The sequence below is a fragment of the Lactuca virosa genome, chromosome 2, assembly GCF_052849685.1.
Source record: "Lactuca virosa cultivar CGN04683 chromosome 2, Lactuca_virosa_CGN04683_v6, whole genome shotgun sequence".
NCBI lineage: Eukaryota > Viridiplantae > Streptophyta > Magnoliopsida > Asterales > Asteraceae > Lactuca > Lactuca virosa.
The window spans coordinates 6,907,544-6,922,542 of NC_136427.1; the positions used below are offsets into that span (position 1 = coordinate 6,907,544).

At 39.2% G+C, this 14,999-nt stretch overlaps 1 protein-coding gene across 1 annotated transcript; it reads right to left on the minus strand.

Moving 5' to 3' along the window:
• Positions 1-986: 986 nt before the first annotated feature.
• LOC145158860 (disease resistance protein At4g27190-like) lies at positions 987-5,095 on the minus strand. Its single transcript, XM_079077721.1, has 2 exons — positions 4,975-5,095; positions 987-3,386 (listed from the first exon to the last, which is right to left on the minus strand). Exon 2 carries the CDS (start codon positions 3,349-3,351, stop codon positions 988-990), a length of 2,364 nt encoding a protein of 787 aa, XP_078933847.1. The 5' UTR covers positions 3,352-3,386; positions 4,975-5,095; the 3' UTR covers position 987.
• Between the last annotated feature and the right edge of the window lie 9,904 nt (positions 5,096-14,999).

Consider the following 14,999-nt stretch of genomic DNA (forward strand, 5'->3'; position numbering starts at 1 on the left):
AATGGCTAAAGTTCCTTATGCATCCGCAGTTGGTAGCCTCATGTATGCAATGGTATGCACGAGACCAGATATAGCTCATGCAGTGGGAGTTGTTAGTAGATTCATGTCCAATCCGGGAAGAGAACATTGGGAAGCAGTTAAATGGTTGTTGAGATACTTGAAAGGGACTTCAAAGACGGCATTAAATTTTAAGGGAAAAGACGTAGTTCTGAATGGTTATGCAGATGCAGATCTTGGTGGTTGTAAAGATTCATACAAAAGCACCACAGGGTATGTCTTTACAGTGGGCGGCACTGCAGTAAGTTGGATGTCCAAACTACAGAAAAGTGTTGCCCTTTCAACCACAGAAGCAGAGTATATGGCAGTTGCTGAAGCAAGCAAAGAGCTTATATGGTTGAAGAATTTTCTCAACGAACTTGGCAAAGAACAAGATGATTGTGCATTATTTTGTGACAATCAAAGTGCAATTCATCTTGCAAAGAATCCCGTCTTCCATTCGAAGACAAAGCACATACAGCTGAGATATCACTTCATCAGAGAAAGAATTAATGATGGCACTCTGAAGTTGAATAAGATCAAAGGAACTGAAAATCCAGCTGATATGTTGACTAAGGTTGTCACCTTAGAAAAGTTGAAGCTTTGCATAGCTTCAACTGGCCTTCAGGATAATTGAAGAGAAGGCCGGGTAACTAGGATGGAGTCAAGATCAAAAGTGTTTTACAAAAATACAGATGCACAGTTGAAGCACAAGTGAAGATTGTTTCGTGGCTTCAAGTGGGAGATTGTTGAGTATGAATCCACAGAAATGTTGAGTGTGAATCCACAGAAATGTTGAGTGTGAATCCACAGAAAAGCTGGTCAAAAATGGCAGGAACAATGTGAAGTTGTGAAGCCACAATTGTTGAATGAAGACCCAGTTGTGTTTTTTGACTACTTCTGATTTCCATCTCTATATAAGAGATTATTCTGTATTTGTAACACTTGTATCTAGTGTAACAAAGAAAGAGTGCAGATTAGCACCAAGAAATATAAACTCCAAGTTACCCTCGTGTGAACGTAGGTCAGAAATAGACCGAACCACCTTAAATCCCTCGTGTTCTTGTTTTTCGTGAGTTGTGTGTGTTTAGAGTCGTGTGTTAAGTGTCTCGATCCTAACACATCTTTGTTCGTGATCAACTTCAACGTGTTTTCAAATGAGTGCATCTTTAATCCAGGATTGTCTCCTGAACTACGTCCCATGGAGATCCTGAACCTTTCAAGTTTCGTAAACAACACATTCACGGGCTTACCACTGTTATCAAAGAACTCAACTTCTAATGCAGAAAGGTGCTCTGACAGTTCTGCTAATTCAGCATGATTGCTGTGTGTAAACCTAATTGCCTTTTTGCCATCTACTCTCATATAAAGCTCTTCAAGCTTGACCAAACTTTTCAAGACACCATCATCAATCCAAAGGTTGATACAACCCGTCAAATCCAGTACCTTTAGCTTCTTCAAATTTCCGATTGTGGATGGTAACTTTCTGATCCCACAATGTGCAAAACTGAGCACTTCCAAATTCAAGAGTTCACCAATAACAGAGCAATCAAACATCAATAAGCATTTATGGAAAATGAGTGTCCGAAGCCTGGTGGAGCACTGAAGTGATCTGGGGAGCAACGGATACTGCATATTTTCATACGCTATAACTTCAAGATTTTCCATTCTTTGATAAAAATCTTCAGGAAACTTAAGCGACTTATCTCCATGCATAAGTCTCAAAAGTGCAAGGTTTGGGTATTTAAAGTCTCTAGGAAACTCAAACATACCCCTGCAAGTAATAGAAATTCTGTTACAAGACTCACTCATTCCAGCCCTACTCCACTTTGAAACATCACCATGGTTGATTATCCATGGATTGTCACCCTTAGAAACTCTACCTAAAACAAAATCGAGCACAAGATCATGCATTTTGACACACCCAATGGAATCGCTATCCATCAACAAATTTGCACTTTTGAGACTGTGCACATGCGTCTCTGTCCCATCCCTAGCCTCTCCCAAACTAGAAACTCCATTCAACAACCGTAGGCCCCATGCATATCTTGTGAGTTCCTCGATTGGAATATTAAAGTCATCGGGAAACAAGCCACATAGAAGAAAAATCACTTTTTCCTCCTCTTCTTTTATATAGTCATAGCTTATCTTAATACTTTCTTGCACGTAATCAAGATTTTTATTCTCCAAATGGCGAAGTGTATCTCTCCATGCAACCTTTTCTTCAAACTTAAGACGAATGGCAATGAGATTAATAGCAAGGGGCAAAAACCCACATCTTCTCACGATCTTTGTTCCTATTTTATTGAGCTCCTTATCATGTTGTTTTAAAGCACCTGTAATTTGCCAAAAGAAGTTTTGTGCTTCGGGCTCCTCCATCACTTCCACTCTAACTATTTTCAAATCTGAATAACCTGCTGCAATTTGTTTGCAAATATTTTCATACCGTGATGTCAGCAACAACTTGAAGCCTTTAGGCAAAGGATTAAGTCCAATATCATTAAGTTTAATCATCTCCCATACATCATCTAATATCACCAAAACCTTTTGTTTTCTTTCTGCCAGGTTCGTAAATGATATACGAAGACGTTCTGCCCTTGTTGTTGGATTCATTTCAGATATAGATAGACTTATGTATTCAGCCAAAGCTTGCTGAATAGAAAACATGTTGATCTGTTGCCCACTAACCACCTTCAGAACATAATCAAACATTTTTGTATCTCCTGCAGTCTTTTTCAGTTGTTCCATCATCGTGGTTTTCCCCACACCACCCATTCCGCATATGGCTATCATTTGGCTCTTGTGATCTTGTTGAAGGAACCCAAGCGTATCCTTGAAAGTCTTCTCTCTTGATTTGAAGTGATTTTGGGCGTCACCATCCGAAGGTGCAGAACTGGATGCGATTTTCGAGATCACTTTCCCAAGAGGTTTTGGAGCATCTGTCCAAATTATCTTACTATTTTCATTCATAAGACTTTCCATCTCCTCCTTAATCTTAAATGCATTCCTACCTGCTCGATACCTCATTTTCATGTTGAAACATCCATTCCCGGTGCTTGAAATGCTTTGAGCATCTTTTTTAATCTTTTCAACCTCTTCCAACCAACCTGGTACACGAGTAGGTATCTCCAGATAACTTCTATTGTTTGCGTCCATGTGCTTTTTGACATCACTGCTTGTACCATCCAGCTGCTTCATTTTAGTATTCATGTTCCTAACATGTTTTGTGGAGGAAAAGAGATATCCCAACTGTTTCTTCACAGGAACGATTAATGATTCAACTATAGGACCAATGATTGCAGATGCAAACTCCATCTTCCAATATTCTAGCTTTTAATGTGACCTGCACACTGTGTGACAAATCAACAGAAGGGATGAAAGTGTTAAAAGTTGTTAATTAGTATATATTTATTCATATTTTCATTATTAATTTGCAGAGCTATCCTTTTTTTTTTTGTCAAATATCATTATAATCCATTGATAATTATTAGCATTCAAAAAATTTCCTTCAATACTTAGATGCATTTGTATGAGAAGAGGAAGAGCGCACATAACACGTTTGGTTAGAAAAGAGTGTGTGTGGTGTGTTATGAATATATGTGTAGAAAAGAAAAAGGTTGTGGGAAAAATAACGTTTATGTAAATTCAGACAAGTCTAGTGATCTCAATTACTCTGTCATGTATCTTTCACTTGCAACTTTACCGGCCTTTGTGTTGACCAGATTGGTCACGGCCTAACCTTTGTAGATATTATACTCTTGCCTTCTTTTTATCATCTAATTATTCTTGAATGAGAGTAGGTAATCCAAAAAGGCCTCAATTTGTATATCAACACACATGGATGTATTCCTTGGAGGTGAATGGGACATTGAAGCAATATAGGCAAGATTCTCTGTTTATATTCTTTTCATGGTATTCGGGCAGTGAAGAGCTTGTTGGGTTTTAGGATTTTAGCCCATAAGGAAAAGCCCAATCTGTTTGGCCCACATATATATAAGTATTTCCTTGAAAACAATACATCCTCTATGTTCCCGGGTTTAACTCTAATTTGATATCTGTGCAACAATATTATTAGGCAATTGCAACTGTTTTGTTCATTTAACTCCTTACTTGTATGCTATATAAGATCGCAATTCGATGAAGGTGACTGGTGCAGGTGAAAGAGAAGGGGATATAACAAATTCTCTTGATCTTTGGCATAAACCCTCTAAGCAATCCCTCATGAAGTAAGTCTTAATAATAGAGATACTATGTTAACTACAATTTGTGAAGTGTGTCACTGTGCTAAACAGTGTCTGAGAAAAATTTGCATTACCCAAAATGATATGGGACTATCTCATCTTGTGGTGCATATATTATGGCCTTGCCTTTATTTTTATATATCTAAGTCTGGAGTGAGATTAGGTAACTCATAGGTTTCAGTTTGTATATAAACACACAAGAATGTATTCTTCTTAGATGAATAAGACAGCAAAAAGCAATACATTATGCACAAAATTCTCTGTTTATACTTTTTCATTTTGTTTTCTTTGCAGTGATTGAACAATTGAATTTAAGTTGAAAATCTTTCATATCTGAGACATTCCTGTACCTACTTGGAAACAGAGTCCCACTACACTCGTAAAATTACGGGGGATTTATGACGGCTAATAGGCTAATACTGATCTCTAGTATGAAGCATATATCGTAAGAAAATGACTCCTTCATAACACTGTTCAATAATCAAACCAGAGAAAATGAATAGGCGTTTTCAGCTTATTTAACATTTGAGTTGATTTTATCTGTAGAACATACACACAATCCACAAGGACCACAACGAGTAGCAAACTAAACTTGATTCCAGATATCTAGTCAAGGATCGATATATTTGAAACGGAAAACAACAAATTCAAGTAATAGATTGGTATTCATAGAGAAACTTTTTTAACAAACTCGTACCTGGCTCTGTTCTATGAGACTGTGCGTATGCTTGCAATGTTGCTGCTGGTGCTACTTTGCAAAAATTATAGTGGCGTAGAAGAAGACCACTGATTGAACAGCTATATATTACACTGCCTCAATTATTGCTTTTGCCTACGTATATATCATGGATTTGGGTGAGTGGAGGACAAAATTTTCCATTTGTGCTTAAAAGTTTCTGGATAACCTTATCCAAACACAGGTAAATGTAATAGTTACATTGTAATAATCCTTCAAATATGTTAATATTTGGAAATTAGTTATCACATTTTATAAATCAGCACTAAACTATTTATTTTTTTCTTAACATGATATGGTAGGTAATTGTAGGGGTTTTCGTTTGGATAGATCGGTTTGATCCGATCCGATCAAGTAAATTCAAATAGATTTCGTTTTCAAAACATGAATCCGAATAGTTCAAACTAAATTCAAATTCGATCTGATCCAACCAAATTACAATTTGGTTTGATTGGTTTTTACAATTCAATTTTTAAGAGGTAAGACATTTTAAATAATATATAACTTAAATATTAGCCAACTCTATAAAAATATCTAAAAAAACTTTTTAGTTATGAATCATAATTTATAAACAACTATTAAGAAAAATTGATTATAGTTTAATATTTTATTCACAAAAAACTTTTGATAATAAGTATATATTATGGTATTATAAATGATTAAAGAAATATATTAAAAATAAAGAATAAGTTGTTATTTAGTTTTTTTTTTTTTTTGTCTGGTTCTTATTTTATAAATCAAAACCAATCCGAAAACCAAAAATAACAATTCATTTTAGTTAAAATCAATCCAAAAATCCAAATATTCGAATCAAATAGTTCAATCCAAATTGTCTTATCGGATAATTTGGTTTTAACCAAAATAGTGACCAGTCCTAGGTAATTGGGCTAGAAATGGGTTGTTTTGAAATTACACAAACTAAAAAAATTAAAAAATAATAATAATAAATAAGAAAACGACCATGATAGCTTTTTTTAAGATTCTATTATAAAATAGCTATGAAAATGAAAAATGACCAAAATAAACATAATTTTGCAAGCCACCATCAGCGATAGTTTGTTTGGCCTACGATTTCTTTTTCTTTTTTTTTTTGAAAAAAATAAAACATCGTTTAGGACGTCGTTGACTACGAAAATATGATTGTTGACTACGAAAAATGACGTAAACTATGATATATTTTTTTTTAGAAAAATGATCTAATGTCTTCTCATGTTGACTACAAAACTCAGAGAGAGATTGTACTGTGAAAACCAGAATTCGTAATGCGAAAGCCTATACAATTCGGAGGATGTTATCTTAAGAGATTGTTTTGTAAAAAAATATTATCATAACCAACTGTCTGGTTTTCTGGGAAAAAATTTCCATATGTTTTTTCTTTTAATTTAACTAGAAATTCCTTCCACGTTAACATTTCGCTCTTTTTAGATAGCATGAGTTCAAACATTTCACATGAGTATTTTATTGTTGTTTGTGTTGTTGGTTCATGGCGATTACAAAATGGGGAATTGATATACATTAGACCATTTTTTTAGAAACTTTGGCATTAAATAGGTTTGTCGTCCAAACCTAGTATCAATGTATCTTCCCAACACCCTACATTGAAGTAATTTATACAGATGTCTAATGAGGGTGATGTGAAGCGTTTAAAAAGGATTAATAGTAGGTTTAAACTCATGTACATCTGTATGGATAACTATCCACCAGATGAAACACAACTTATTCAATACAATATCGTGAATCAATCCGTTGTTGGTGGGAACTGATGTAGTAGTGGAAGAGGGTATGATAGGAGAAGAGGAAAAAGTTTTTTTGAGAACACTCCAACGGAAGTTGTAGCGTCCCAATTTTTATGATAAATTTTTCTATTTTTAAATAAGATAGAAACCATTTCCATTAAAATCAAACATAAATAAAAACCAATGTTTCACAAATCATAAACCCAAAATCATAGTATATCATAAAACAATGTGGAATCTCACATATGAAAGTTGTTGATATATGTGTAAAGTCACGTCTTCATCTTCCTACGGTCATCTGAAGTATCGAAAATATTTAACCTACAACTATAATGTAACACCCGTGTTCCCAGGTATTTTCAATTATGGCTTAAAGTTAAAATAATTACTCTTTTGGTCCTTACGCGGGGCGTACCCTATGGGTACGTTGGGCATAGTTCATTAAAAGATGTCGAGGACTCCTTTGAGTACGCATGGCATACATAAGAAGTACACAAGGCATACTTACGCAGATCCCAAACCCTAATTTTTAGGGTTTGGACCCTATTTAAAGGACCTTAAGTCCTTGATACCTCCCTTACCTTCAGCCTCCACTCCCTCATTCTGTCATTTCAAAATCCTAACCCTTGAGAGCTTGTTTTGGACCTTTAGAGTGTTCTTGGTGCATTGTGAATGAATAAGAAGTTTATCATTAAGGATTGGTGGGCTTGGAGCTTGAAGATCCACAACTTCCATTTCTTTTTCCAACTTCTGGAGGTATAAAGCTCTCACCTTTATGGCTCTATGGTTTAGATCTAGGCTAGGCTTTAGTTTTGCATGACTTTTAATCCCATGGTTTGGTTCTTATGAGTAAAAGCAACTCCAGAGCTCATGTTTGTCATTTTATGTTGTTTTTGAGGATCTTGTGTCATAAAAATGAAGTCTTTGTTGCTATTTCTCACTCATGTAAGAGTTTGAGGTTATTAAAGAATGTTATAAACTTAGGGTTTGGTTTTGGAATCTATTAAGCCACACAAAAGCTTAAAGTTTTTGACTTTATCAGTTAATACCTTCCCAAGATTAAGATCTGTGAGTTGGACATTTAGTCTTTAGGTATTAAGAGCTTTTAAAGTGGTTTTGGACAACATAGGGTTAAGCAGGGAGTAACGAGTTTTGCCTCGATTCCTTTTCTATGCACATTTAGTACGCAGGGCGTAAGGAAGGATTACACATGGCGTACTCCCACAAGTTCACTTAGGCTATTTTTGGGCCTTGATTTGGACCTTGATTATGGGTTATTACCCTAATTATTAATTAGGGTGGGTTTTGGATGTATTCAGTGTGAGGAACCCTTGTAGCAGCAAGTGCACGTGTGATTCGGTTATCTTTAGTTTGAGGTGAGTCTTCTCACTGTATTTGTGGGCCGAAGGCACCAATGTCGGCCCATAGGATTATGTATGTAGGATGTTAGTTGTCTCTGTGACTCTTGTATGTTTGTATGATTGGGTTGAAATAAACCACAGGTTGGGCCCATTATTGCATGATTGGGTTGAAATAAACCCTAGGGTTGTTCCATTAGTATATGATGGGTTGAAAGAAACCCCAGGGCTGGGCCCGTGATTGTATGTTGGGTTAGAATATACCCCAGGGCTAGACCCACTGATTTGTATGGTATGTGGTACTTTGGAGAACTCACTAAGCTTTGTGCTTACAGTTTATGTTTATGGTTTCAGGTACTTTCGGTACAAAAGGGAAGGGCTCGACGTGATGGCACATCATTCCCTTATGATTCTGCACTTATGATTATTTGTACTCTGATGATTTTTATATTTTGTATCATGGATTGACTTTAAGATATATGATGTATGGAACTAATGCTTTATAAAACAAAAAAATTTATCACTTTTTTTGGGTTGTTACAAGTTGGTATCAGAGGCTTGGTTTAAGGGATCCGGGCACACTTTCGGGTGTGTCTGAACTCAAACTGATGAATTGATAATATTTTCAGAAGAAAAATGAAAATTTAAAAGATTTTTATAAAGTAGAAAGGCGGTGTGATGCATGTAATCAGTCGAGCTCAAGTAAGTGGTACCTAAAATACCCATACCCATGTGTTATGACTATTATGTCATATATGTGAATTGCATGCTAGAGTAGGGATAAGGATACCTTCAGGAATCATATGATAAAATTACCTATTTACCTTATTTGTATGATGTCTTATATCCTAGGAGGATTGGATAATATGTGCTACATGGAATTGATATCGGCTCAGTTAATTGCTAAGTGTATGCTTTAAAAGTTGTATACAATTAGGTTCATATAGCCCTAGAATGATCGATTTAGCCTCATTTCATGTTCTTTGTTTGGTTGCGGACTTAGGGTAGAATCATTATTCGAAATTCTTTGTGATCCCATTTTGTGTACAACTTTCATGCATAAGGCAACCAGTAGTGTTGGTTGAGGTTCTCAGTATTGCAGGGCATTTGAGTTGAGAATTCCTAGGAGAGCCTAGGAAATGCCATAATGGGATATGTATGTTGTTTAGCATAGGGATGATGTATATGGATTTAGTGTGGTGATTTAGAGGATTTGGAATGGTTCTTGAGAGAAGTAAAAATAGGTGTGGAAGGTAGTATTGGGCTCATACTACTGAAAGGACAGGATTTGTACATGAGGAAAGGACGGTCTTGGAAATTCTAAGGGGCATGTAGAGTGTAAGTCTCCTCGGTATTATGATGATCACTTGTATGTTTGTATTTCAATTGAGTATGGTGTCTAGTCGAGGAGGAGCTTTTGGATCTGGTTTTAGCGTTGGTGTCGAACCAATAGATGAGTGGTTACGCGAGTTTATCACATTAGATATCAATCACGATATCATGGAGTCCACCCCTGTGATTTTCGGTACCATCAAGGAGGGGATTATGGAGCTTCTGGATGAGTGACTCGGGGCCCTTCGGGAAGAGATAGTTGTGAGACAGATAGGAGCACGGACTCCATCGTTTCGGGAGTTTAAGACCTGTGGAGCTTCGGAGTTCTTTGGGGCTAAGGACCCCATTGCCAGCCTTCGGTGGATCACTTATATGGAGAATGCTCACTAAAAAGGCTTTTTCCCTGAGGGGCGAAGGTGGGATTTGCCACCTACCTTCTGAGAAACCGAGCCAGAGACTGGTGGGAGGAGGTCGGTCCTGCATTGGGATCTGAGGTGGTGGAGGCCATGACTTAGGAGGAGTTTGTTACGATATTCATGAGGAACTTGCACCAACGATTGAGGTGCGTCAGCTGGTGATGGAGTTTTAGGACCTTCTCCAGACTATTGAGATTGTGGCGGAGATCACTACCAAATTCCGTGAGAGGGCTCTGTTGGTTTTGCAGTACGTTGCGGATGACGAGATGAAGAAGACGAGATATCATGACAATTTGAGAGATGATATCATGGATTTGTGAGAGTTTCGGGGTGCAAGACCCTTAATGATATGATTGCGAGAGCCCGGGAATGGGAGATTGAGCTGGAGCTTCAGACGAAATGCAAGTCGGATCAGGTGCAGAGAGCAGTGGGTCAAGCTAACAAGCCCAAGACTTCTGATTCACACACTAGAGGCCAGCAGGGTCGAAGCTGTTACGGCAAGTGCAGTAAGCCGCATGGTGAGGCATGTCGAGCATTGGGTTCGGTGAAACATCCAAAAATATGGTCCTAAAAATTTTCGATTTAATATTAGATAAAATAGTAATTCCAATGACATCCAAACATCTCAAATAAAAACTAATGTATTAATTGTCATAAAATCAGAGTAAAATAACGAGTGTGGAATCCAATAGTGTGTGTGATGCAGTCATCCCGAGCTCTTCCCTATGGAACCAGAAGTACCTGAAACATAAATTGAAAACTGTAAGCACGAAGCCTATTGAGTTCCCCCAAAATACCACATACCAAACATACAGTGGGCCCCGCCCAGTCATCGGACCCCGTCCGGTCATCAGGCCCCGCCCGGTCATCGAGCTGAGCTTGGAAAGCATATAAACGCATACACAGATAATATACATAGCATACAGATAGTCATCGGGCTCCGCCCGGCATCAGACCTTAGTCCACTAGCATAAGTACATGCAATAGTCACGAAGACAACTAGCATTCTATCAGCATAACATAAACATGGGTCGGCCTTGGTGCCTTCGACCCGCTAAACCCAGTAAGGAAACTCAACTCGAATGCTAAAAGATAACTGGATAAATCTCCGGCCCAGCTCTACTCAGCCCCTAAACAGAAACAATTCCTTAGATACCGATCCATACATCAAAACCCATAAAAGGTCAAGCTTGGCCAAAGTCAAAGTCAAAGTCGAAGTCAACACTCCGAGCTGACTCAACTCGTCGAGTTATCCCTTAACTCGTCGAGTTTCCATCAAGCATAGAATCGCGATATTTCGATCCAACTCGTCGAGTCCCTCCCTTGGTCGACAGAATCGGGACAAACCCAACCCAACTCGCCGAGTTCCCTTAAGAACTCGTCGAGTTCTTCGATCAGCCAACCCAATTAATGCATTAAGCCACTATTCTTCAAACCGAAACCCTATCTTCCAGATCTAGACCAATAATACGTCTAGAAGGGTAAAGTTTCCAACTTTACCCATTAAGAACCACCCCAAAGGCATTAAGCTCAAACCCTAATCCTAAAAGGCTTATGTCTTAATCCAAAAACCACCATATCTTCAAGATAGAGCTCACGAACACAGATCTGGACCTTAAAGGCTAAAAGGTCATGTAAAGTCTTCAACTTTACTCACATGCATGGCCAAATGAAGCTTAAGATGCCAAAATAAGGGCATAGAAGGTGCATGGAGCTCTTAGGGCCATAAAGTTGGCACCTTTATGCCATGAAAGCTCCTTAAGACCCTGGATCTGAAAGGGTTTGTCCATATGGGACGTCCAACTCCCAAAGACCACTTCATTTGGACAAAAACAAGCAAAAGAACACTAAGATGAAGATCTAAGTAACCACAAGGCAAGGTTCAGACTTTTTACCAGAAAGATGTCGAAAATGAAGCAAGGATTCTGGATCTATCAGCTCCTTCTTGTATCTCCAACCTCCCCTTTCTTCCAATGGCTTCAAACACACACACAACACACTCAAAAATGGCTCACAAACACTCAAAAATGCCTTAGGGTTTCGAGGTTAGGGTTTAGGACAGTGGAGGCTGGAAATGAGGCCAACTTATGGGGCTTAAGTTGCTTAAATAAGGTGCAAAACCCCGAAATTAGGGTTTCATTTCTTCCAGCCAACTCGTCAAGTTGAGGCCTCCCAACTCGTTGAGTTGATCACTTAAAACAAGCGGTACATAACATTTCAACACGACGAGTTGGGGCCACCAACTCATCGAGTTGCTCTACAAAATTGAATAATTTGGAAGATTAAATACATACCAGGAACTAGGTGTTACAATTCTCCCCCACTTGTCTCATACTTCATCCTCGAAGTCCGCCTCCTACAACAATCATGGATAATGCTCCCTCATCTCCTCCTCGGGCTCCCAAGTCCACTCCGACCCCTTGCAGTAAAGCCATTGCATCTTCACAATCTCCACCACCTTGTTCCTCAAGGTTTTCGTCTTCCAATCTAATATTGACACTGGCCTCTCGACATAGTTCAGGAGGTCATCCACCTGAATATCCTCCAAGTGTACAACTACAGAATCATCCACCAAACACTTTCACAGCCGAGAGACATGGAAAGTGCTATGAATCTGGCTGAGCTCGGCTGGAAGATCTAGACGATATGCAACCCGGCCCACCTGAGCCAAAACCCTGAAGGGACCTATATATATGGGACCCAGCTTACCCCGCTTCCTGAACCGAATGACACCTTTCCAAGGTGACACCTTCAGAAGAACCATATCACCCACCTGAAACTCCAAATCTGATCAGAGCTTGTCAGCATAGCTTTTCTGCCGACTTTGAGCTTTCTGAAGTTTGCTCCGAACCTGTTGGATCATCTCAGTAGTCTTGAGCACCACCTCGGTACTCCCCATGACTCACTGGCCGACCTCGCCCCAACAAATCGGGGTCCTACATTTCCTCTCGTAGAGCATCTCAAAAGGAGCTTTATTAATACTAGTGTGATGCTATTGTTATATGAAAATTCCGCTAATGGAAGATACGTATCCCAACTCCCACCAAAATCTAATATGCACACAGCATGTCCTCAAGAGTCTGAATCGTCTACTCACTATGCCCATCGGTCTGTGGGTGGAAAGTTGTATTGAAATGGAGAAGAGTACCCATGTCGTCATGAAACCACTTCCAAAATCTACAAGTAAAGCGAACATCTCGGTCTGAAACTAATGATACCGGCACCCCATGACGTGCCACCACCTTCCAGACATAAATCTCGGCTAGCTTCTCTGCAGAAATACTCTCCTGGATCGGGATAAAATACGCGCTCTTGGTCAATCAATCCATGATAACCCAAATAGAATCCACTATGCGCGCTGTCCGAGGGAGCTTCGTGATAAAATTCATCATGATGTCTTCCCATTTCCATACGTGAATCTCCAACGGCTGCATCTTGCCGTGAGGTCGCTGATGCTCGGCCTTGACTTTCCTACAAGTCAAGCACCGTTCCACAAACAACGCTATAGCCCGCTTCATGCAGGGCCACCAATAATCAGGGCGAAGATCCTTATACATCTTCTTTACCCCGGGATGAATGGAGAATCTCGACTTGTGAGCCTGCTCCATCAGAACTTGGAAAGGTGTGCTTCAAGAAGAAGGGGAAATTACGCCCCCAGTATAAAAGACCTTTTTAGGTGATTGCTAGGGTTGGTAAGGTAACTTACAGATTGGATTTACCGAGCAAGCTCATTCAGATCCACAACACTTTCCATGTCTCTCAGTTGCAGAAGTGTGTGTTGCACAGCGAGACAATGGCTCCTTTGGATGATATTCATGTCGACGAGGGTCTGAATTATATCGAGAGGCTGGTAGCTATTTTGAAAAGAAAGATGAATGTCATGCGCAACAAGGAGATACCTTTGGTAAAGGTTCAGTGGCAGCATCAGAGATGCTTCGAGTGGACCTAGAAGCCGGAGGCTGAAATGAGGGAGCATTACCCCGAGTTATTCACTGCGAAAGACTTCGAGGACGAAGTCTAAGTCAAGTGGGGGAGAATTGTAACATCACGATGATAAGGTACTTTTAATTTTGACCCTATAATTTAATTATATTGTATTTTGGTCCCTAAGTTTAAGAAAGAGTGCAATGAGGGCCCTAGTGGCATTTTTGTAATTTGAGTTTTGGGGGAGTACGCCATACGTACATGTAACGCTCGATTTCGAATCGCTTCATTATTCGGGGCTATAGCCCCGATCATCAGTTATCATTAGGCTTAGGGCCTTGTGGGAAGAAGAGATTTGGACTTTTTTAGGATGTTGGTATTGAAGATTAGATGATCCAAGAGTTTGTATATGTTTGGGAGCCCATGGGGATAATCATAATTTGGCAGCTCGGTCCTTTATGAATTTTGGGTTTCTGTTTGGGAAAAATTACAGCGAAAGTGAGTTGATAAAAGCATAGGGCTTCTCGTCACCTTTCCGTGCATATAAAGTTCGTCGGGAACGGACTTAGAATGAAGGAGTTATGGCCGAAAGAAATTTTAGGGTTTTAGAGGGACATCGAGTACGTGGGCATACCCGTCATGTACGCGGGGCGTACCGGGTGAGAGGATCACAAGTGGTCCATGAGTACGTCAGGCGTACTAAGAGGTACGCGGGGCGTACTCCCTTCAGTACCAAACCCTAACTTTCAGGGTTTTACCCTATATAAACAACATTATATCATCCCTTTGGTCATTTTAGGTCAACCTCCACCTATTTTGACATACATAAAACCCTCGAGTTCTTTGAGTGAGCTTTGGAGCTTGGAAGAGGGTTTATGGTGGTTTGTGCAAGAGAAGAAGAAGGTTGAAGACTCAATCCCTGGAGAGGAGCCTAGAGATCCAGTGTTAGCATCTTCATTTCGAGACTTTAGAGGTATAAAGTCTCTATCTTGGCTACTCATTGTATAGATCTACTTTAGGGCTTGTTTATGGCCATTTTAGTCCCTTTTGCATGGTCCTTGTGAGCTAAGGTTGTTTCAGAAGCTCAAACTAGTAAATTTGGTCATATTAAGGGTCTCTTTTACATAAAGGTGCAAGCTTTATGAAGTATTGGAATTCATGCATGTGTTAAGACCGTTTATTAAGCTCTTTTGAGCTCTAAATCCCCATTAAGCCATGCA